The 25,297-nt window shown below is 43.5% G+C and overlaps 1 protein-coding gene across 3 annotated transcripts in view; it reads left to right on the top strand.

Annotated features, from left to right (window-relative positions):
- The window catches only part of LOC143806964 (general transcription factor IIH subunit 2), a 73,473-nt gene that overhangs the window by 29,671 nt on the left and 18,505 nt on the right, over nucleotides 1-25,297 (top strand). For 2 of the 3 annotated variants that reach the window (XM_077288060.1, XM_077288051.1), the window contains 8 exons: nucleotides 3,365-3,470; nucleotides 4,003-4,093; nucleotides 4,254-4,341; nucleotides 4,827-4,934; nucleotides 5,388-5,451; nucleotides 11,538-11,641; nucleotides 18,583-18,685; nucleotides 23,445-23,484. In XM_077288060.1, the coding sequence (XP_077144175.1) occupies nucleotides 3,365-3,470; nucleotides 4,003-4,093; nucleotides 4,254-4,341; nucleotides 4,827-4,934; nucleotides 5,388-5,451; nucleotides 11,538-11,641; nucleotides 18,583-18,685; nucleotides 23,445-23,484 (704 nt within the window). Of the gene's footprint in view, nucleotides 1-3,364; nucleotides 3,471-4,002; nucleotides 4,094-4,253; nucleotides 4,342-4,826; nucleotides 4,935-5,387; nucleotides 5,452-11,537; nucleotides 11,642-18,582; nucleotides 18,686-23,444; nucleotides 23,532-25,297 lie in introns of all 3 variants that reach the window. The other variant, XM_077288069.1, reaches the window with a different exon arrangement.

Below are 25,297 nucleotides of genomic sequence, written 5' to 3'. Positions count from 1 at the left end.
GTATAGTGCACGACCCTAGTGTGAAAGAGGCCTAACACATGTGGAATTGTATACTTAACAAAAAAGTGTGAAACAACTGAAAATGGTCTTCCAACAATCTTGAAGGAGTTCCCAGAGACGCTTGGCACTTGTTGGCCCTTTTGCCTTTACTCTGCGGTCCAGCTCACCCCAAACCATCTCGATTGTTTTCAGGTCTGGTGACTCTGGAGGCCAGGTCATCTGGCGTAGCACCCCATCACTCTCCTTCTTAGTCAAATAGCCCTTACACAGCCTGGAGGTGTGTTTGGTCATTGTCCTGTTGAAAAATAAATGATGGTCCAACTAAACGCAAACCGGATGGAATAGCATGCCGCTACAAGATGCTGTGGTAGCCATGCTGGTTCAGTATGCCTTCAATTTTGAATAAATCCCCAACAGTGTCACCAGCAAAGCACCCCCACACCATCACACCTCCTCCTCCATGCTTCACGGTGGGAACCAGGCATGTAGAGTCCATCCGTTCACCGTTTCCTGCGTCGCACAAAGACACGGTGGTTGGAACCAAAGATCTCAAGTTTGGACTCATCAGACCAAAGCACAGATTTCCACTGGTCTAATGTCCATTCCTTGTGTTCTTTAGCCCAAACAAGTCTCTTCTGCTTGTTGCCTGTCCTTAGCAGTGGTTTCCTAGCAGCTATTTTACCATGAAGGCCTGCTGCACAAAGTCTCCTATTAACAGTTGTTGTAGAGATGTGTCTGCTGCTAGAACTCTGTGTGGCATTGACCTGGTCTCTAATCTGAGCTGCTGTTAACCTGCGATTTCTGAGGCTGGTGACTTGGGTAAACTTATCCTCAGAAGCAGAGGTGACTCTTGGTCTTCCTTTCCTGGGGCGGTCCTCATGTGAGCCAGTTTCTTTGTAGCGCTTGATGGTTTTTGCAAGTGCACTTGGGGACACTTTCAAAATGTTCCTTGATTTTTCAGACTGACCTTCATTTCTTCAAGTAATGATGGCCACTCGTTTTTCTTTGCTTAGCTGCTTTTTACTGGCTATAATACAAATTCTAACAATCTATTCAGTAGGACTATCAGCTGTGTATCCACCAGACTTCTGCACAACACTACTGATGGTCCCAACACCATTTAGAAAGCAAGAAATCCCACTTATTGAACTTGACAGGGCACAACTGTGAAGTGAAAACCATTTCCGGTGACTACCTCTTGAAGCTCATGAAGAGAATGCCAAGAGTGTGCAAAGCAGTCATCAAAGCAAAAGCTGGCTACTTTGAAGAACCTAGAATATAAAACATATTTTCAGTTGTTTCACACTTTTTTGTTAAGTATATAATTCCACATGTGATAATTCATAGTTTTGATGCCTTCAGTGTGAATGTACAATTTTCATAGTCATGAAAATACAGAAAAATCTTTAACCCCTTACTGACCTCGGACGTACTATACCGTCCGAGGTTAGCTCCCCTGCTTTGATGCAGGGCTCCGCGGTGAGCCCGCATCAAAGCCGGGACATGTCAGCTGTTTTGAACAGCTGACATGTGCCCGCAATAGGCGCGGGCAGAATCGCGATCTGCCCGCGCCTATTAACTAGTTAAATGCCGCTGTCAAACGCAGACAGCGGCATTTACCTACCGCATCCGGCCGTGCGGCCGGATATGACGTCATCGCCGACCACCGTCACATGATCGGGGGTCGGCGATGCTTCTGAATGGTAACCATAGAGGTCCTTGAGACCTCTATGGTTACTGATCGCCGGTGGCTGTGAGCGCCACCCTGTGGTCGGCGCTCACAGCACACCTGCAATTCTCCTACATAACAGCGATCTGATGATCGCTGTTATGTAGCAGAGCCGATCGGGCTGTGCCTGCTTCTAGACTCCCATGGAGGCTATAGAAGCATGGCAAAAGTGAAAAAAAAAAGTTTTTAAAAATATGAAAAAAATAAAAAAAACATAAAAGTTTAAATCACCCCCCTTTCGCCCCAATCAAAATAAATCAATAAAAAAAAAAATCAAACCTACACATATTTGGTATCGCCGTGTTTAGAATCGCCCGATCTATCAATAAAAAAAAGCATTAACCTGATCGCTAAATGGCGTAATGAGAAAAAAAAATCTAAACGCCAGAAATACGTTTTTTTGGTCGCCGCGACATTGCATTAAAATGCAATAACGGGCGATCAAAAGAACGTATCTGCACCAAAATGCTATAATTAAAAACGCCAGCTCGGCACGCAAAAAATAAGCCCTCACCTGACCCCAGATCACGAAAAATGGAGACGCTACGAGTATCGGAAAATGGCGCAAATTTTTTTTTTTTTTTTGCAAAGTTTGGAATTTTTTTTCACCACTTAGGTAAAACATAACCTAGACATGTGAGGTGTCTATGAACTCGTACTGACCTGGAGAATCATAATGGCAGGTCAGTTTTAGCATTTAGTGAACCTAGCAAAATAGGCAAGCAAAAAACAAGTGTGGGATTGCACTTTTTTTGCAATTTCACTGCACTTGGAATTTTTTTCCCGTTTTCTAGTACACGACATGGTAAAACCAATGATGTCGTTCAAAAGTACAACTCGTCCCGCAAAAAATAAGCCCTCACATGGCCAAATTGACGGAAAAATAAAAAAGTTATGGCTCTGTGAAGGAGGGGAGTGAAAAACGAAAACGGAAAAACGAAAAATCCCAAGGTCATGAAGGGGTTAAACGAGAAGGTGTGTCCAAACCTTTGGTCTGTACTGTATAGTACACTCACAGTAGTATACCTCACTGCAGATGCCATTTTTGCCTGTCCACAATCCCCGATGGCTGCTGTCGCAGTGGAGTGCCAGTGTCCCTACAAATGTAAAAGGGTACGAAAAGGATGACCTTGCAGGCATCTGATGAAATCGGAAAGGAGAGTACATTGAGATGGACGAGAATAATAAGTGTAATTTCTACAACAACGTAGAGGAGGTTCTTTACTGTAAGAGCAGTAAAGACTATGGAACTCTGTCAGAAGAAGAGGTCAAATTCTGCAAGAGTTAAAGAGGCATGGATGAGCTTTTTTCCATATATTTAATTTGCTAGATTATTGAATATAGGTGGTTGTTCCAGAGATTTATTCTCATTGCCATTTTTGGAGTTTAGAACGGAGGGTTTTTTTGTCCTAAGATGAGTAAAATTGTATTTAGATTTCTAGGGTTTTTTGTGTACCTTTGGATCAACATTAGAGGACAGTAGGATTATAGACAGAATGGATGGACATTTTTCTCATTGCTGTAACTATGAATTGTTATCTGCCCTCTATTATCCACACTTTACACTTTCAGATTATATTCAGACAGTGGACTTATTGAAAGCACTTCTTAATAATAATCTTTTTATTTCACCAGGTAACCCCAGGCAGCACATAACCGCATTGAAGAAGGCAGTAGACATGACCTGCAGTGGAGAGCCTTCTCTCTACAATTCTCTCAACCTTGCGCTGCAGACACTAAAGTCAGTACCTGTTTGGGAATCAGTTTTGCATTTATGTACTGTAACATCAGCAACAAATCTGTAGGAATAATTCTTTATCTCGACATTCTGACGTTCCTTATTCCCAAACTTTTTCCATTGGAGCTAGATTTCTGTGGGACCACTGACAGTCCAAATGACTGTTGTTGCTTTGCCCCTTTTGCAATAAAACTTATGCCCAATACTACTCACAGAAAAGAGAACGCAATTTAAAATCTCTGATGGTTCTTTAAAAAAAAAAAAAAAAGTCAGGTGTGTTAAAATAAGCAGATTTCTTTTTTTTCTTTACATATTTGCCCCTCCCCCCCCCCCCCCCCCAATTTGAGGAAAAAGAAAAAGTATTTAACAACATAAAAATTAGGCTCAATGAATGTCATGAGAACAAAGGAAGGAATAACTATTGGAGGCTAATACTGATATTGTGTTACATTTCGTGCCTATCGTGAGAACTATTGAAGTTGTGCAAAAGTAGAAATATTCAATCATGATAATTCTGGAAAATATCCTAATGCAGACACATGCCGGGACACACGAGCCGTGAAATCTTGGTGATTTTTAGCAGTCTGACAACATGTGATCCCTCCAATATATATGATATTATAAAGGTAAGTGACGTGAGTTATATCATATCATATCTACTTAATTCTGGTTTGGAAGCCACAAAGAAGTGTTGTCCAATGTTTATCTTTGTTACGTTCTAGAGAGAAAGAGATTCATTAGGTAAAATGTAAAATTTGACTTACATGTTATTTATTTCCCTGGCAGTCCCTAAAGGCGAGCAAAATCAGGGTGTCTGTTATAGGGCTTTCTGCGGAGGTGCGAGTCTGCACGGTGCTCACTCGGGAGACCGGAGGTGAGACGTGATTTTTTTTTTTTCTTGATCTTATGGACTTTTTTCTTTTACTTGAATTTATTTTTGGAAATAATGCTAATAATGTAAAAATATAAGCAAAAACTGAAAGCATGACTAAGGGTTTGTTAAGTCTCCCCACACCACAGCTATTATCACGTGCCAATCCTGAGAAAACCGACAGTGTATTTGTGCCAGAGTGAAAATCATCATAGTTGACATGTTCCCAAAAAGAGTTATTTTGTACACATACCAGGGCAGCCGATTTCTCAGTTAATTCCCTTGCAGAACTGATTTAATCAGAAATTGTCATATATTAGACACATCAGAATTGTACTGGACTAGTGATATTTGTGCGCAATATTAAAATTACATTTTTTTAAATTATGATTTGTAGTGATGTCATAATTTTTTTACAATGCTTACACTGTGAATAATATTAGGGGTGATCTGCAGCAGTATAAGGTTTTTTATGGTTTGTTTACCAGGAGCGTATCATGTCATTTTGGATGAGAGTCACTATAAAGAACTCCTGCTGCACCATGTCTGTCCTCCTCCAGCAAGCACCAGCTCCGAGTGCTCCCTTATACGCATGGGTATGTGTCTACTAATACTTCCATTGTAATATACCAGTGGCATGAAATTATTCATCAAATTCACTAGTATTCAACTTATTCGCCTTTCCATCCTCCTTGTGTAGAAAACAGCCCTTAAAGTGTATTGTCTTTTACACTTATTGTAAGAATCAAGAAGCATACATTATCTACAGCTCAGGCCCTGTTCACATCACGTCCAAGCTCTACATTTGGTGCACACTGATAATATTGAGGGGCGAATCCGGCCTGTAGAATGTGAACAGATCCTTTTGTTCATCAGGTAGATAAGCTGCTGCTATAGGATTGTGGCAGCGAATCGCTCATATAAAACGCGTGTCTTTGTGTGTGGGGGAGTCGCTCATCCGACAGCTGTCTGATGTGTGGGGTGCGGCTTTAATCCCAAACAATCTTGACCATGCATCATTATTTTTTATTTTTCAATTTCCATATCAGGCTTCCCTCAGCATACAATGGGTTCTATCTCTGACCAAGATGCAAAACCATCGTTTAGCATGGCGTAAGTATATGGCCTCACTTTAGCAAAACAATTGAAGTAGAAACTTTGATTTTTTTCATTGGTTTTAACACCTACAATGTGTTCAAAGAATTTTTACAAAGCATGTAACCAAAACACAACACAAGCAGTTTGTGTGAACACGCCATAATGTGTCTGTTGTTTACTTGGCAAATTGGGCACTTTTTTTTTTCTATCTATGTACCTGTATTAGGGTATATTTTATTGCAGAGCAAACATTTTATTTTTTAGCCTCTACTATTTTGGTGTACACTTAACTAAAGTTTGATTAACATTTTCTAATGTGGGATATGAAAAAGTAACATTTGTGTTTTTTTGTTTTTATTATTGCTGCTGTTATGGCATTCAAACTGCAGTATAAAATGGCTGGTGATACAAATATGGGGATACTAAAATCTCTTTAAAGTTTTTCTATTACTTTTGCACAATAAATACATTTTTTAGTATTATCTGATTATTATATTGTGAGACACACAACCTTTTTTTCCAGGTCGTCCCTCATGACAGCACCACAAGGAGGTTGCTCTGCATATCCTTGATAGGGACAGGAACACAGAAGAGGTTAAATAGCCCCTCCCCACCTCCACCCTTCAGTGTTTTTCCTGTCCCTATCAGGGACAGACGCAGGAGAGATCTATGGAAGATCAGGGTTACCTGATTGAAAGTGGTGCTTCGGTCGCAGGCAGGCTCGGTTGAGCAGGAGCTCCTGAGTGCGGTCCCATCCTCCTGAAGGGGGCTCTGGCCGCGGGAGTCTGGGACTCCCCAAGTTGCAGGATACCGAGAGAGGTCACTCCACCGACACAGGTAGAGCTGGGTGCTCCCACACGCGGCCTCATCCCCTCACAAAGGGGCTCTGAGACTGCGGCTGCTGCTGCAGGTGTCCGGCTCCCTCGGCTCCACGTGCGGCCGGTGCTGGCGTCGTTCCCCGGACTTCCGGTCCGGCGCTTCGGTGACTTCCGGGGGGCGTGGCCGGATTCCCGGGGTCGGCGGCGCGGAGCATTTCCGGGGCGCCGGGAGGCTGGGGGAGCAAACAGAGAGGCCGGACAACACCGGATTTTTCGCCGGATCTTGGTCCCAGGCTGTCGGCGTGCGTTCCAGATGACACATGCGCAATACAGCTGGGGACCTGTAACTACCATGGACGCCAGCAGCTGAGCTCGGAAGGAGGACGAATCAGATGTCATGAAGCCGGGTAAGACTGACTACTTAAATGACGGACAACTGACAGCACACTTGACTCAGATAGAATGGAAGGTGCTAGTCGTCCAGACGTCCAATCCTTAGAGCCACCCACGGACCATGTGAGTAATACGTGGTATGGGAAACATTACAGTGCCTTAGATCCGTAGCTACAGGGGTCTCCCTTACGTTTACAGGACAAGGACACCTCTGAAAGGCCGACTGTTAAGAAAAGGTCCACCAGATGTCCGTTATGCACCGTCAAGCTTCCCGATAGCTATAAAAAGAAGTTATGCGAAAAATGCATCGCTAAACTTCTAAAGGATGAACAGACTTCGTTACTGGATAATATTAAAACCATGATTCGAGACGAAGTCCAAGCTACGGTGTCTACAATGGTGCCACCCCAGTCTCCACGACCCAAAAGGCCCAGATGGGACATGGACCTAAGTTCCGAGGAAGGAGAGGTCTCGGGGTATTCCGATCCAGGCTCAGAGGAACAGGGTCCATCCGCCGTATCACCAGAAGAACGGAAGAGATACCGTTTTTCGTCCGAAAATACGGACATACTGCTCAAAGCAGTTAGAAGCACCATGAAGATAGAGGACTCGTCTGAACCACTATCGGTTCAAGACGAGATGTTCGGAGGCCTAAGAACTCGCAGAAATAGAGTTTTTCCGGTCAATAACCATATCACAGCAATGATAATGGAAGAATGGGAAGACGTGGGAAAAAACTAGTAGTCCCGAGAGACTTCAAGTACCGTCTTCCCTTCGATCCAGAAGAAACTAAAATCTGGGATTCGGTTCCAAAAATTGATATTCCTGTGGCTAAGGTCACAAGAAAAACGGCTATCCCTTTTGAGGACTCATCAGGATTAAAGGATCCGATGGATAAGAGGTCAGAAGATCTTCTCAAGAAAGCCTGGGAGTCATCGGCCGCCATTATGAAAACGAATATAGCGGCTACCTCTGTTGCAAGATCTATGAGTCTTTGGGTAGACGAGTTGGAGAGTCATATTACAGACAGAACCCCAAGAGAAGAGATCCTAAAATCTCTTTCAGTGCTGAAAATGGCGACTGATTTTATGGCGGACGCTTCCGCGGAATCGGTGCGTTTTGCTGCCAGGAACAATGCTCTGTCAAACGCAGCAAGACGGGCCTTATGGCTGAGATCATGGTCGGGAGATACCCAATCAAAGAACAAGCTGTGTTCGATTCCATTTTCAGGATCTCACGTGTTCGGTCCAGTTCTTGACGAGCTACTTGAGAAGGCGTCCGATAAGAAAAAAGGTTTCCCCGAAGAGAAGCCAAAGAAGACACAGTTCTTTCGCAGAACTCGCTCTCACCCAAGACAGGACTACAGAGGAAAAGGGAAGTCCGGCAGATGGAGCTACCCTAAAGGGGGCAGAGGTAGAGGTTCCTTTCGAGACCAGTCATCAGGACCCAGCAAACAATGACGCCAACAATATAGGAGGAAGACTACAATACTTCCTGGAGGGATGGCAGAACATTACCCAGAATCAGTGGATTCTGCAGACAGTAGCACAGGGGTACAAGATAGAGTTTACTCATCTACCCCCCAAGAGATTCTGTTTGACACAGACGGAGTCATCAACAGTACATCAAAGACTACGAACGGACATACAGGAACTCTTAGAGTTGCACGTCATAATACCGGTACCCCATCATCAGCACTTCCAGGGGCACTACTCCAGTCTGTTCTCCATAAGAAAACCGAGCGGAGAATACCGCACAATAATAAACCTAAAACCATTAAACAAATGGGTTGCGTACAAACGCTTCAAGATGGAATCTTTCAAGTCAATCGTACCGTTAATAAAAAAGAATTCGGTAATGTGCACGCTAGACCTCAAACATGCGTACTATCATGTTCCCATCCACCCATCACATCAAAAATTCCTCAGATTTGCAATAAGAAGTCACAAGGGGATTCTGCATTTCCAGTATCAATGTCTACCTTTCGGTCTCTCCTCTGCCCCAAGAATATTCACAAAGCTCATGACAGAGATCATGGCCCACTTGAGGGAGAAAGAAATTCTCATTACACCCTACCTGGACGATCTGTTGCTGGTAGCAAATTCATCCCAACAGATGGAAGAATCCTTAAGAGTTACCATGTCACTCCTGAAACATCTGGGGTGGGTAATAAATTTAAAAAAGTCGAGTCTCGAACCAGAGACACAAAAAATATTTCTGGGTGTACTCCTAAATTCCGAGCTGGAATGCTCCTTCCTACCAGACCAAAAACAACGGTCAATCAAAAAAGAATTTCAAACGATAAAAAAACGGAAATACATTTCCATCAGGAAAGCCATGAGGATCTTAGGACTGATGACCTCGTGCATTCCCAGCGTACAGTGGAGTCAGTTTCGCTCCAGAACGCTCCAAAAAGAAATTCTTTCGGTATGGAATGGAAAGGAAGACTCCTTAGACAACAAGATGCGGTTATCCAGCGAAGTAAAACAGTCCCTCTCATGGTGGATCGATATAAAAAACCTCAAAAGAGGAAAACCATGGAATATATCTCCATGCATAAACATAACGACCGATGCAAGCTCAAAGGGCTGGGGAGCCCACATAGAAGGACGATACCTTCAGGGGACATGGCCACCATCGGTACGCGACAGTTCCTCCAATTACAGGGAACTCAGAGCGGTCTGGGAAGCACTAAAAGGGTGCCAACACGAGGTGCAGGGACACCATATCCGAGTCTTCTCAGACAACTCGACCACGGTAGCCTTTCTCCTACATCAGGGAGGACCGAGGCACCGTCCACTTCAGGCGCCAGCAGAGACAATATTCTCCTGGGCAGAGGAAACTGTGAAGTCCATCACAGCAGTTCATCTAAAAGGCTCACAAAACCAAATAGCGGATTTTCTCAGCAGAGAGAAATTGCAACCAACAGAGTGGCCTCTAAACGGAGAAGTCTTTGCTCAGCTAATCCAACAATGGGGCACTCCGCAGGTAGATTTATTTGCCACAAAGGACAATACGAAAACAGAAGAATTTTTCTCATTAAATCCAGGAGACAATCCAACGGGCATAGATGCCTTGGCTCAACATTGGGACATGGAACTTGCATACGCGTTCCCTCCCCTAGCTCTAATTCCCAGAGTTCTGAGAAAAATTCAGGAAAGTCCAGCGGTAGTGATCCTAATAGTGCCATATTGGCCCAAGAGGAGCTGGTTTCCTCTGCTGAAGTGGATGGCGATAGAAGACCCAGTGCTACTACCTCTGAGGCGGGATCTTCTGACGCAGGGACCGCTGGTCCATCAAAATCTAAAGATGCTACAACTCTCAGCATGGATCTTGAGAGGGAAATCTTGAGATCGAAAGGACTGTCGGACTCTGTTATCTCAACCATGAAGAAAAGTAGAAAGCCTCGGCTATATACCAAAAAATTTGGAAGACATTTTTTACTCATACTAATACTTCAATATCTGTTATACGAGAACCAGATATCTCTCAAATCTTAAATTTCCTCCAAACAGGCTTTGATATGGGCTTGAGGCCTAGTACGCTAAAAGTACAAATCTCAGCGTTAAGTGCCTTTTATAACCATTAGCAAACCATCCCTGGATAATGAGATACATCAAAGCTACGCAACGTATCAGACCAACAATAAGAAGTTCAGTACCCTCATGGAACCTCACATTGGTACTTAATGAATTACGGAAGGCTCCTTACGAGCCGCTTGATCAGTCAGACCTAAAATCCGTAACATTTAAGACTGTCTTTCTGGTCGCAATAACGACAGCAAGGCGAATAGGCGAAATTCAAGCCTTGTCCATAACAGATCCATATTTAAAGATACAGGAAGACTGCATCATTCTAAGGTTGGATCCTTCATTTCTTCCAAAAGTTGTGACGGACTTTCACAGAAACCAGGAAATAATTTTGCCTACGTTCTGTCAGAACTTTAACAATGAAAAAGAACGTTCTCTCCATTCCCTGGATGTTAAGAGAACAGTATTGCAGTATTTGAAGCTTACAGACGGCTGGAGAATTGATCCAAATCTCTTTATACAGATGTCGGGGAAAAATAGAGGCAAAAAAGCCTCAAAAGCGACTTTAGCTAGATGGATTAAATCTACTATTTGCGCTGCATATACTTCAGCCGGTGAATCCCCTCCAGAACATCTAAAAGCCCACTCTCTGAGAGCAATGTCTGCTTCATGGGCAGAGAGTGCGGGTGCATCCATGGACCAAATTTGCCGAGCGGCAACTTGGTCTAGTCCAAATACCTTTTGTAGACAATACAAACTAGAGGTTCTGTCAAAACAACAGACCGGCTTTGGAAGGAAGGTCCTTCAAGCTGTAATCCCGCCCTAAGTGGGAGTTATTTGGTATTTCTCCTTGTGGTGCTGTCATGAGGGACGACCTGGAAACTAGGAGTTAGACATACCGGTAACGGTATTTCCAGGAGTCCATCATGACAGCACCCATTATTTACCCTCCCTTGAACTCTTGTCTAATGTGTGATATAAACATGTATAGAGAGGAAGTTCAATAAAATTGCGTTGTATCCATCCTGGTGTGGTACTTTGTAAAATCACTGAAGGGTGGAGGTGGGGAGGGGCTATTTAACCTCTTCTGTGTTCCTGTCCCTATCAAGGATATGAAGAGCAACCTCCTTGTGGTGCTGTCATGATGGACTCCTGGAAATACCGTTACCGGTATGTCTAACTCCTACTAACTCCTCTAACTCCTTTATGCGGTTAGTGTTTTTTGGGTTTTTTTGGCAGATGAGCCAAAGCCCAAAAATCTTAGTTAGATTGACTGTCAAACCCTGTGTACATTGTATTGTTGATGTTTGGTATTTGTCATCTGCATTCACTTAAATTTCTGTTTGGGTTTTTATTTTAGGCACTTGGATAGTAACAGTGAACCAGGCCTTACGCTTGGCGGCTATTTCTGTCCACAATGCAAAGCGAAATACTCAGAACTGCCTGTGGAATGCAAAGTTTGCCGTGAGTATATTTTTCATAAGTCTTATTGCACTTCTGTCAAAGGGGAGTCACAAACTCAGAGCGACCCGTGTCCGTTTAATTATTTTACATTCTTGAGTTGACTTCCTTGGACGGTAAAGAGGTATAGATTAGTTATTTAATAGGAACCTAAATGGTTTAGCTCCAAAGGCTGAGAATCTGAGCTTGTCATATGATGGGCAGACTGCATGGCACATTGCAACACAGAGCTCTGATAACTACACTTTAAAGGGAACCTGTCACACGACTCATGTTGCCCAAACCACAGGTTGTAGGAATCAAAGCCCGGCTGCATTATTGAACCCAGGTATATATGTCTCTGAAAGACTCCGTTGTTTCAGAGAAAGTTTAGTTGGAAGATTGAGAGTTTGAAGAACTAGTCCGGCTACTCCCATTGCAGCTCTAGATGATTTACAAATTTCTCTATAAGAATATACATGGGAGAGACATAGCAATCACCTGGATCTGTCCCGGGCTCTTCAGACTATATTTTTTCTCCAATGCCAGAGCTTGAGAAATAATTGCAGTCAGGTCTATTTTTCTCTGAAACACTGATTCATGCAACCCATTCTTTGGTCAGCGTTAATCCGTTTCTCTCTAAATGTAAGTTCAAAATTGGTGGAAACCCTTCTGCTGTGGCTGCAAATCCGTAGTGGAAAAATCTGATACATGTGAATGGGGTTTTGACAAACCTTATACCATACATGCATACATACGTACAGGTTGTACTGTTCTTTACTATGAACTTTTGCTGCAGAAGTCACTCTGAAAATCCCTTTCAACAGTTGGCCCCTAATTATATCATGAGCAGTCCTCCATCATAAACATATTTAAAGAGGTTGTCCACTACTTTGGCATTGATGAGATCCTCAGGATAGGTCATCAATGTCTGGTCAGTCGAGGTCTGACATCCGACGCCCCCGCTAATCAGTTGTTATTCCCGCCGATCTGAAGTACTAACTTGCGGAGCTGCTCGTCTTCTGATAGTGGCAGGGTACTGCACATCTGCCTCCTATTGATTTGAATAGGATGCGGATGTGTAGTATCAAGCCTCTGCCACTATCAGAGGATAGCCCTCTCCATAAGTGAGTACTTCCGCCAGCTACCATTGACACTGATAACAGCTAATTGGTGGGGGATGCCGGATGTCGGACCCCGACCGATCAGGTATTGATGACCTATCGTAAGGATAGGTCATCAGTGCTAAAGTAACAGACAACCTCTTTAATACAGGGAGTGCTAGGTTTATCTCCCTATTTCTTTAGTCCTGTTTTTCTGTTGGCAGCGTGCTATACAGATCTTTTCTCGTTCCTGTGTTTATGCTTTCCTTGCTCCTTACTGCAACTCACAGTAAATGAGGCAAAGAAAGTGGCTTGAGTTTGAAATCCCACAATAAATGCATTACAGAGGTAAATTAATTGTAGCAGAATTTTGTAGCTTTGAATTTTATAGTATTTTCTGCTTAGCGTCTTCATTTTAACCCCTTAACGACCGCCGATACGCCTTTTAACGGCGGCCGCTAAGGGTACTTAAACCACAGCGCCGTTAATTAACGGCGCTGTGGAAAAAGTGTATAGCGCCCCCCCACAGTCCGATTTTCTCCGGGGTCTCGGCTGCCGGGGGTACCCGAGACTCCAGAGAACATGATTCGGGTCGGTTTTTACCGACCCCGCTTTTGCGATCGCCGGTAATTAACCGTTTACCGGCGATCGCAAAAAAAAAAAAAAAAATCCGGACTTGCGTTTTCTTTCTCTCCCCTCTAATGTGATCGCACATTAGAGGGGAGAGAAATAGGGTCCCCCGAGCCCCCCACGGTACCTTATGTACCGAAAAAGCTCCCCCTCCGGTCCCCGACCCTCCTCCTCCTTCCTAGGGCTCCAAAATGGCGGGCGCATGAGCAGATGCGTCTGCCAAAACATAGCTGCGGCCGCCAGAACCTAGCCTCCCCCGCAGTGTATTGGGGTCGGTTTTTACCGACCCCTGGAGCTATCGCAATCCCGGGGGTCTTTACAGACCCCCGGGGTTGCGATCGCTGCATATAGTTTGTAAAAAAAAGAAAAAAAAAAATTTGCTTTGCATTTCTCTCCCCTCTGATGTGATCGCACATCAGAAGGGAGAGAAATAGAGTCCCCCGAGCCCCCCACCATACCTCCTGTTGTGTCCCCCTGTCCCCGGTCCAAGGTCCCCGGTCCCAGGTCTTCAGCCCACAGCCCCCGGCCCCCCTTCTTCTCTGCTGGAAGAAAATGGCGGGCGCATGCGCAGTGCGCCTGCCATGATCTGCCAGCAGAGACCCAGCAACCTGTGAGAATTTTCTCATAGGCTGCTGGGTTTTGATTACTGTGATCTGTCCTATCACAGTGATCAAAACCCCAAATGTTTGATAAACATGGCAGCACTTGGGATGTACCTCTCTCTTCTCTCCTTGTAGTTGTTCTAGGAGAGAAGAGAGAGAGACTACATTTCAAGCGCTGCCCTGTCAGTGATAAAAAAAAAAACATTTCTATATCCGCCAGCATCGAATTTACCCACCCCCGTTCTCCGTAATCCCTGCATCATCAGCAGAGGATTATAAAAATTAAAAAAATTATAATTTTTTTTTTTAAAAAAATTTTAGGGTTAGGGCTGGGGTTGGAAATAAATAAAATGGCCCGCAGAACTTTCAGCGCGGAGCAAGCTTACAGCCTGCTTTGCTCCGGCAGCTCCGGCAGTGAAACGGAATCTGCCTCTGAAGCTGAGCAGCTTTCAGACAGTGATGACGACTCTTCGTCCACGGGATCCCCCGGCCCGATGGTAGCGGAGTCGGTCGTCACTGCTGAAGCTTCAGAGGCAGGACCAAGTACCGCAGTCCCCCCACCGCTGTGGTATAATGACACCTCATTTTCCCCTCAAATTCCCCCTTTTTCTGCAGTCCCTGGAATAAAAGTAGATGTCGCCAATTTTACCCCCATTGATTTTTTTGAAATTTTCATTAGCCCCGAAGTCCTGCAATTAATCGTCCACCAAACTAACCTATATGCCCACCAGTATATTTCCCAAAAACCCACTGCCTTTCATTCCCGTTCCTGGATCCCCACAAATGTCCCCAAAATAAAAAAATTCTTAGGCCTCACCCTGAATATGGGTATAGTAAAAAAAACCACTCTCCGCTCTTACTGGGCAACAAAAGCTGTCCACTGCACCCCTGTATTTGCAGCCATCATGTCCCGAGTCCGTTACGAAGCCCTGATGAGATTCCTCCACTTTAGTGACAATTCCCAAGCCCTCCCAAGAACTGACCCCAACTACGATCGGCTAAATAAATTAAGACCCCTAATTTCCCTCCTAAAAACTTCCTTTCTAAATTCCTATACCCCAGAGCAAAATGTGGCAGTCGACGAGTCCTTGATGAGCTACAAGGGCCGTCTGTCATTCCGCCAATTTATTCCCTCCAAGAGAGCCAAATACGGCGTAAAATTATACAAAGCTTGCGAGAGCTCATCAGGGTACACGTCAACCTTTTTAATTTATGAAGGTAGGGACCGCCAAATAAACCCCCCAAACTGCCCCCAGACAATTGGTATCCCAGGCAAAATTGTCTGGGAGCTAATGACGCCCTTTCTCAATCAAGGGTACCACGTGTATACGGACAACTATTACACGAGCATCCCCCTATACAAATCCCTCCATGCTGCAAATACAGGGGCCTGTGGGACAGTGAGGAAAAACAGAGTGGGGCTTCCGTCACAGTTGGTGTCCAGACGCTTGGAGAGGGGGGCGTCATTCTCACTTGCAAGCGACCAACTTCTTGCAGTGAAGTGGAAAGACAGGAAGGACGTCTGCATGCTTTCCACACTGCATACGGACACCACTGTGACGGTCAGAGAGAGGGGTGCCACCAGGGACAAAGAAAAACCTGTCTGCGTCACAGACTACAACAAACACATGGGTGGCGTAGACTTGTCAGACCAGGTTCTGCAACCATACCTGGTCAAGAGGAAGACCAGGGCATGGTATAAAAAGGTGGCAATCTATCTAATTCAAACTGCCACATATAACAGTTTTGTCCTATATAAAAAATCCCAAGGACCACTTACGTTCCTGCACTTTCAGGAAAAAGTTATAGAGAGCCTCATATTTGAGTCCATGGCACCGGGGTAAGCCTTCGACTCTGAGGATTCCCGGAGACTTTCAGAATGCCATTTTCCTCACCCTGTCCCTGTCACTCCCACCCAAAGGTATCCTCAAAAAAGGTGCCGAGTTTGCAGAAAGCATGGCAGACGGAGTGATTCCCGATTCTATTGCCCCACATGCCCATCCCAACCAGGCCTTTGTATCTCCCCCTGTTTTGAGACCTACCACACCACCTACAATTATTAGTTTGGTTTTTTTTCAATAATTTTTATTTTCTGCTTAGTGGCCCAGGTAGTACAATTTGGAACAATTGATAAATATTATTTTAATTAGTAGATCCCATTTTACCCCATTTCATAATTAATTCCAGAACTTGATCAATCCCATACCAAACTACTATCCCAACAAATTCTCATCCACGTACCCATGTCAATAAGCGTTAGAATGTGGACCCCAGAAATGATCTTGAAAAGTGAGATCATCTGAAAATGAATTCTAGGACTTGATTACTCACAAACATTTTTGACCATTTATCTAACTTTGACTGTTTTTATGACTGTCTTGCTACACAAAACTTTGGCTTCCATTTATATTACTTATATTTATGTTGATGATACGGGCATGATCATTTTATTGTAGGATTTCTAAAAAAATTAGGAAGTTCCGTACTTATACACTATGGGCTTTACTTTATGGTTCTTGCCGAACCTCTGGTACCAGACAATACTTTCTATAGAGAACTGGTTGTTTTGTGCATATAGCGGTTCTGACCTTGGCGGGTGGGAGCTTGCTATGGTGTACCACGTCTATTGGCACATTTGTCCCCATATAGGGATTGATGGAGCTAAAAGAAAGTTGTACGACCAGTCTCTGAAAGTGTCTGCTCTGCCATTCTAGCCCTGATGGTGTTCTTTCATCTTTGGAACAAACTCCGATTTGCCACATAGTTGGCTGCATTTTCCTACACATTTTGCCCTTCATTCCAGTACAGTTTATTCTTCCTGCTACAATATACGCAAATGCGGGACAACTGTTTTGTTAGCAAGACCAATTTTATAGTCAGCCAATGTGTTTTAGGAGCATGCCTCCCTCTGTGAGTAATAATTCCTGGAAGGATTTTCTTTTTTGCTCAATATCTCTAGAAGCTTTGAATGGGTCCTGGATCTTCAATTTCAAATAAAGCCAAATTTGTCACATTGTGCCCCTTTCTGTCCAAGCCCTGCCATTTGTCCAAACAGAACTTTTTGACTACATATGGGATATCGCTGTGCTCATAATAAAGTGGGTAACGAATTGTGGGGTCCGCTTTTTGATGTTATTTCTGAAAAAGTGAGACATTCAGGTCTAAAACAAGATTCTCGTGGAAAAAAATGAATTTTTTCAGTATGACGACCTAATGTTATCAAACTCTGTGTCGTACATGTGGGTTCAAATTGCTCAATATACCCCTGATTAAATTCTTTGAGGGGTGTAGTTTCCAAAACAGGGTCAGTTGTGGGGGGTTTCTGCTGTTAGGCACATCTACAAACCCAAAATGGCGTCCGCTCTCACAATTAAGAGATTAAAAAGTCAAACGGCGCTCCTTCCCTTCCAAGCTCCGCAGTGCGCCCAAACAGAGGTTTACCCCCACATACGGGGTATCGACATACTCAGGACAAATTGCACAACAACTTTTGGGAACCAATTTCTCTTGCTACCCTTAGGAAAATAAAAAATTGGGGGTGAAAAGATCATTCTTGTGAAAAAAAAAATGATTTTTTATTTTTTCGGCTCTACGTTATAAACTTGTGTGAAGCACTTGGGGGTTCAAAGTGTTGACCACACACCTAGATAAGTTCCTTAGGGGGTCTAGTTTCCAAAATGGGGTCACTTGTGGGGGGTTTCCACTGTTTAGGCGCATCAGCGGCTCTCCAAACGCGACATGGTGTTCGATCTCAATTCCAGGGAATTCTGTGTTGAAAAAGTCAAATGGCGCTCTTTCCCTTCGGAGCTCTGCTGTGCACCCAAAAAGTGGTCCCCCCCACATATGACGTATCGACATTCTCCGGACAAATTGCACAACAAATTATGTGTTTCATTTTCTTTTTTTACACTTGTGAAAATAAAAAAAATTGGTTCTGAAGTAAAATGTTTGTGAAAAAAAGTAAAATGTTCATTTTTTCCTTCCACATTGCTTTAGCTCTCGTGAAGCACCTGAAGGGTTAATAAACTTCTTGAATGTGGTTTTGCGCACCTTGAGGGGTGCAGTTTTTAGAATGGTGTCACTTTTGGGTATTTTCAGCCATATAGACCCTTCAAACTGACTTCAAATGTGAGGTGGTCCCTAAAAAAAATGGTTTAGTAAATTTTGCTGTAAAAATAAGAAATTGCTGGTCAAATTTTAACCCTTAACTCCCTAATAATTTTTTTTTTTTTCCACAATTGTGCTGATGTAAAGTAGACATATGGGAAATGTTATTTATTGACCATTTTGTGTGACATATCTCTCTGATGTAAGGGAATAAAAATTCATATTTTGAAAATTGCAAAATTTTCTAAATTTTCGCCATATTTCTGTTTTTTTAATAAATAAACGCAAGTAATATCGAATAAATGTTACCACTAACATGAAGTACAATATGTCACGAAAAAACAATCTCAGAATCAGCAGGATCTGTTGAAGCGTTCCAGAGTTATAACCTCATAAAGTGACAGTGGTCAGAATTGTAAAAATTGGCCCGGTCATTAAGTACCAAATTGGCTCTGTCACTAAGGGGGTTAAGCAAACAGGACTGTGGATTTTAATTAATTGTATTGCATTTTTCTTTTTGTAGGCCTTACATTAGTGTCGGCTCCTCATTTGGCTCGTTCCTACCATCACTTGTTTCCTTTAGATGCCTTTAAAGAAATGTCTCTTGCAGAATATGAAGGGGAGAGGTAATTTTTTTTTTTCTTTTTTTAATCAGCAAGGTCATCTATGTTTTAGTTATTTATTAAAGGGAAGCTGGTAGTACACCTTTACAACAGAGTAAAGCATTATGTCTTAAAGCTGTAAATGTGATGACATAATAAAATAACTATAACCTAACTTGCCTATTCACTCTCCCACCAGCGGTTCTCTGCTGGTTTCCACTGATCTACTGAACTATAGCCAATCACTTGGACATTAATTTGCATGTACGATTCATGGCAACCATGGTGGGGTATTAAATGGGTAATATTTTATTATGTTACCACATATCTAGTTCTTTGACATTTTTTATTTAATGCAGAACAACCTAAAATCTGGTGGGGAACTTTTTTCTGCATAATGGCCATTTGGATATTTATACCATCCATGCGGGACAAACAAAATTATCAACTTTAAAATGACCCTGTTATATTTTGTCAAGCATTTAATTAGCTCGCTCCTAATGTGACGGCTTGTAGAGACATTACAGTGGACAAGAAGTTCCAATATATACATCACAGAGACATGGGGGTGCGGTACAGACATCATGGGAGACATAGTGCTGTGATATTGACATCACAGAGACATGGGGGTGCAGTACAGGCATCATGGGAGACATAGTGCTGTGATATTGACATCGCAGAAGACATGGGGGTGCGGTATAGACATCATGGGAGACATAGTGCTGTGATATTGACATCACAGAAGACATGGGGGTGCGGTATAGACATCATGGGAGACATAGTGCTGTGATATTGACATCACAGAGACGTGGGGGTGCGGTATAGACATCATGGGAGACATAATGCTGTGATATTGACATCACAGAGACATGGGGGTGCGGCACAGACTTCATGGGAGACATAGTGCTGTGATATTGACATCACAGAGACATGGGGGTGCGGTGTAGACATCATGGGAGACATAGTGCTGTGATATTGACATCACAGAAGACATGGGGGTGCGGTACAGACATCATGGGAGACATAGTGCTGTGATATTGACATCACAGAGACATGGGGGTGCGGTACAGACTTCATGGGAGACATAGTGCTGGGATATTGACATCACAGAGACATGGGGGTGCGGTATAGGCATCATGGGAGACATAGTGCTGTGATATTGACATCACAGAGACATGGGGGTGCGGTACAGACATCATGGGAGACATAGTGCTGTGATATTGACATCACAGAGACATGGGGGTGCGGTATAGGCATCATGGGAGACATAGTGCTGTGATATTGACATCACAGAGACATAGGGGTGCGGTATAGACATCATGGGAGACATAGTGCTGTGATATTGACATCACAGAGACATGGGGGTGCGGTACAGACATCATGGGAGACATAGTGCTGTGATATTGACATCACAGAGACATGGGGGTGCGGTACAGACATCATGGGAGACATAGTGCTGTGATATTGACATCACAGAGACATGGGGGTGCGGTATAGGCATCATGGGAGACATAGTGCTGTGATATTGACATCACAGAAGACATGGGGGTGCGGTATAGACATCATGGGAGACATAGTGCTGTGATATTGACATCACAGAGACGTGGGGGTGCGGTATAGACATCATGGGAGACATAATGCTGTGATATTGACATCACAGAGACATAGGGGTGCGGTGTAGACATCATGGGAGACTGATGTCAATATCACAGCACTGAGACATGGGGGTGCGGTACAGACTTCATGGGAGACTGATGTCAATATCACAGCACTGAGACATGGGGGTGCGGTACAGACATCATGGGAGACATAGTGCTGGGATATTGACATCACAGAAGACATGGGGGTGCGGTACAGACATCATGGGAGACATAGTGCTGGGATATTGACATCACAGAAGACATGGGGGTGCGGTATAGACATCATGGGAGACATAATACTGTGATATTGACATCACAGGAGACATGGGGGTGCGGTATAGACATCATGGGAGACATAGTGCTGTGATATTAACATCACAGAAGAAATGGAGGTGCGGTATAGACATCATGGGAGACATAGTGCGGTGATATTAACATCACAGAAGACATGGGGGTGCGGTATAGACATCATGGGAGACATAATACTGTGATATTGACATCACAGGAGACATGGGGGTGCGGTATAGACATCATGGGAGACATAGTGCTGTGATATTGACATCACAGAGACGTGGGGGTGCGGTATAGACATCATGGGAGACATAGTGCTGTGATATTGACATCACAGAGACATGGGGGTGCGGTGTAGACATCATGGGAGACATAGTGCTGTGATATTGACATCACAGACATGGGGGTGCGGTACAGACTTCATGGGAGACATAGTGCTGGGATATTGACATCACAGAGACATAGGGGTGCGGTACAGGCATCTTGGGAGACATAGTGCTGTGATATTGACATCACAGAAGACATGGGGGTGCGGTATAGACATCATGGGAGACATAATGCTGTGATATTGACATCACAGAGACATGGGGGTGCGGTATAGACATCATGGGAGACATAGTGCTGTGATATTGACATCACAGAGACATGGGGGTGCGGTATAGACATCATGGGAGATATAGTGCTGTGATATTGACATCACAGAGACATGGGGGTGCGGTGTAGACATCATGGGAGACATAGTGCTGTGATATTGACATCACAGAGACATGGGGGTGCGGTACAGACTTCATGGGAGACATAGTGCTGTGATATTGACATCACAGAGACATGGGGGTGCGGTACAGACTTCATGGGAGACATAGTGCTGTGATATTGACATCACAGAGACATGGGGGTGCGGTACAGACTTCATGGGAGACATAGTGCTGTGATATTGACATCACAGAGACATGGGGGTGCGGTACAAACTTCATGGGAGACATAGTGCTGTGATATTGACATCACAGAGACATGGGGATGCGGTACAGACATCATGGGAGACATAGTGCTGTGATATTGACATCACAGAAGACATGGGGGTGCGGTATAGACATCATGGGAGATATAGTGCTGTGATATTGACATCACAGAGACATGGGGGTGCGGTACAGACTTCATGGGAGATATAGTGCTGTGATATTGACATCAGAGATATGGGGGTGCGGTACAGACAACATGGGAGACATAGTGCTGTGATATTGACATCACAGAAGACCTGGGGGTGCGGTACAGACATCATGGGAGACATATTGCTGGGATATTGACATCACAGGAGACATGGAGGTGCGGTATAGACATCATGGGAGACATAGTGCTGTGATATTAACATCACAGAGACATGGGGGTGCGGTACAGACTTCATGGGAGACATAGTGCTGTGATATTGACATCACAGAGACATGGGGGTGCGGTATAGACATCATGGGAGACATAGTGCTGTGATATTGACATCACAGAAGACATGGGGGTGCGGTATAGACATCATGGGAGACATAGTGCTGTGATATTGACATCACAGAAGACATGGGGGTGCGGTATAGACATCATGGGAGACATAGTGCTGTGATATTGACATCACAGAGACATGGGGGTGCGGTACAGGCATCTTGGGAGACATAGTGCTGTGATATTGACATCACAGAAGACATGGGGGTGCGGTATAGACATCATGCGAGACATAGTGCTGTGATATTAACATCACAGAGACATGGGGGTGCGGTATAGACATCATGGGAGACAGTGCTGTGATATTGACATCACAGAGACATGGGGGTGCGGTGTAGACATCATGTGAGACATAGTGCTGTGATATTGACATCACAGAAGACATTGGGGTGCGGTATAGACATCATGGGAGACATAATACTGTGATATTGACATCACAGAAGACATGGGGGTGCGGTATAGACATCATGCGAGACATAGTGCTGTGATATTAACATCACAGAGACATGGGGGTGCGGTACAGACATCATGGGAGACATAGTGCTGTGATATTGACATCACAGGAGACATGGGGGTGCGGTACAGACTTCATGGGAGACATAGTGCTGTGATATTGACATCACAGGAGACATGGGGGTGCGGTGTAGACATCAGAGGACATCAGTCGTTAAAATGCAGCTGCCGGCCTGAGCACTGCAGTCCACTGGATTCCCCACCCCTGCTTTAAATCCTGGCATATTAATTTTTATACCAGATAATAAGAGCATGATTTTTTCCCAGAGCAGACAGTATTATGTACTAAAAAAGTGAAGGATATTGCATGGTTGGGCTCATCCAAATAGCCAGGTGTTGCATGCTACTGTAGATGTCATGTCACTGCTGCTAGCCTAATACAGCAACATGGCATCAGGGGACACATCATAACTGTGTGATGGCAGAAAGGGCTTGTGGCACATACCACACTTCAGGTAATCACCAATTATACAATGTTCTTCTCATCCACATTTCTGGAGATTGTACATTACTCCTGTTATCCAACTTCACTAGATATAATTGATAGTCCTTCGCAGATATTGCCGGCCATACTTCTGCACACTCTGTGCTCTGACACCTGAGGCTCTGATTATATTGCATATCCAATGCTGCACAGTTATTATTCATTTATTACTAGGACATTGATGAAGTGCCTTATTTTCATATCTTCAGTTTATGCATTCTGTGCACCTATATTTTTGAAAGGGAGGAAATATGTTCTGCAAATGCGTTATCGTTGTATTAAATATTAATGTAGGTAATTTATTTTTTAATACTTTTAGTAAACTGCTCTTCAGATTTTTTAGCACTTATTCTAATTCCCGTTTTCTAAGGTATTGTCGGGGCTGTGATGGAGAACTGAAGGATCAACAAGTAAGCATATTATTTTGAAATATGTTCACCTAGGAGTCCTATAAGTGGTATGTGGCATGTACATGACTTTAGAACAATATTAGGTATAAAATTACTTATTGTCAGCATTATTTTTTTTTTTAAATTCGTTTATTAATTCCAGAATAAACTATACAATAGACATGTTTGTTTTTTTTTAAATTCGTTTATTAATTGCAGAATAAATCATACACACATTTGCTTTGTATCCATCATTATCCATAAAATACAGATAATTACCATGCATTGTCATGTCTCAAATATTACAAAGGTAACAAACGGTGCATGTTGATCATTAATATCCTATTCTATAACCTTAACTACAACAACTTCTAATAAAACCAATAGAACTAATAGAACGCCGCCAAAAGGAGAATTCTATATAAATTCCGCCCTGTAAGTAAGTAATGTCTCCAAAGTCACACACCCCACTTCTTACATGTATACTGAGTTATTACTACTTATAAAGTATGACAGGAGGAGTTCCATCTTCCCCATATTTTCTCAAATTTAGCTGGACATCCTCTATTCTGATACAATGTCCGTTCATACTGGATAATTGAGTTCACTAAATCAACCCATGCTCTGAGAGATGGACAAGAACCACCCATCCACCGCAGTGCCAACACCTTTCGCGCCATAAACAGTGTCTCCCTCAGAAAAATCCCAGTATAATGATCCCATGTTTCCGCGTCCCACACCCCAAATAAACATATCAATGGCTCAAGTGGGACAGGGATCGACAACAAGGATGACAATAATGTTGTCACCTCTTTCCAATAATGAAAAATAACAGGACATTTCCAGATCATATGAATGAAATCCGCATCACTGGAGTGACACCTCAAGCAGTCTGATGAGTGGAGACGACCCATTTTAAAAAGAAGAGTCGGGGTCAAATAGGATTGATATATAATGTACAATTGGGTCATCCTATTATTGATTGATGGGGAAACTTTAGTTGGAGATTTCAAAATATCATCCCATTCTTCTCCCAGTGTATCTGGAAGGAGCCCCCCCCTCATTTCCCCCTAACTGAGTCTATAATAGATCCCCCACCTATGGATAATAGATAGGTGTATAAAGAGGAAATAAGTCATTGAGGGCCTTGCGAATTAAGAATTCCTATTAAAGGTAAAGATGAGATAGCTCGACCTGTATCCATATTCCGTATGTGTGATTGAAAGGCTGATCTTAATTGTAAATAGCGGAAAAATTGAGACCTCGGTATATTATAAGTATTTTGTAATTGTTCAAAGGAGATAAAAATCCCTTGGTTATGTATATTACCCACTGAGAGAACACCATGTGATATCCAAAATTCAGTGGACGGGTGGCCCAATAATCCCGGAAAATAACTGTTATTCCACAGTGGCATTTCGGCTGCTATGTCAACAAATTATGTTATTTTTTTAATTTGCCTCCATATTGATCGTGCCAACCGGAGCAAAGGTAGCAGACGAGGAACATTAACTCTCTCCAGTTCCAAAAACCCCAGCGGGCAATCGATTCTGGCTGAGTAAAGCAAATGACTTTCAGAGCTAGGGAGAGAGCCACCGGGCATCCATTTATTTATCATTTTAGCCTGACCGGCAAGATAATATAGGTAGAAGTCCGGCAAGGCCGCCCCGCCCCCCTGCTTGGGTCTCTGCAGAGTAGATAGCTTAAGTTTAGGCCTAGCCTTCCCCCATATGAAAGATGTAGTAAGGGAGTTTAGGGTCGCAAAGAAAGATTTAGGTATTGAGACAGCGCTGTGCTGGAAGCAGTAACTTAATTTGGGGAGCAATATCATTTT

Source organism: Ranitomeya variabilis, chromosome 1 (assembly GCF_051348905.1).
Source record: "Ranitomeya variabilis isolate aRanVar5 chromosome 1, aRanVar5.hap1, whole genome shotgun sequence".
NCBI lineage: Eukaryota > Metazoa > Chordata > Amphibia > Anura > Dendrobatidae > Ranitomeya > Ranitomeya variabilis.
This window is presented reverse-complemented; position numbering and strand designations above follow the sequence as displayed.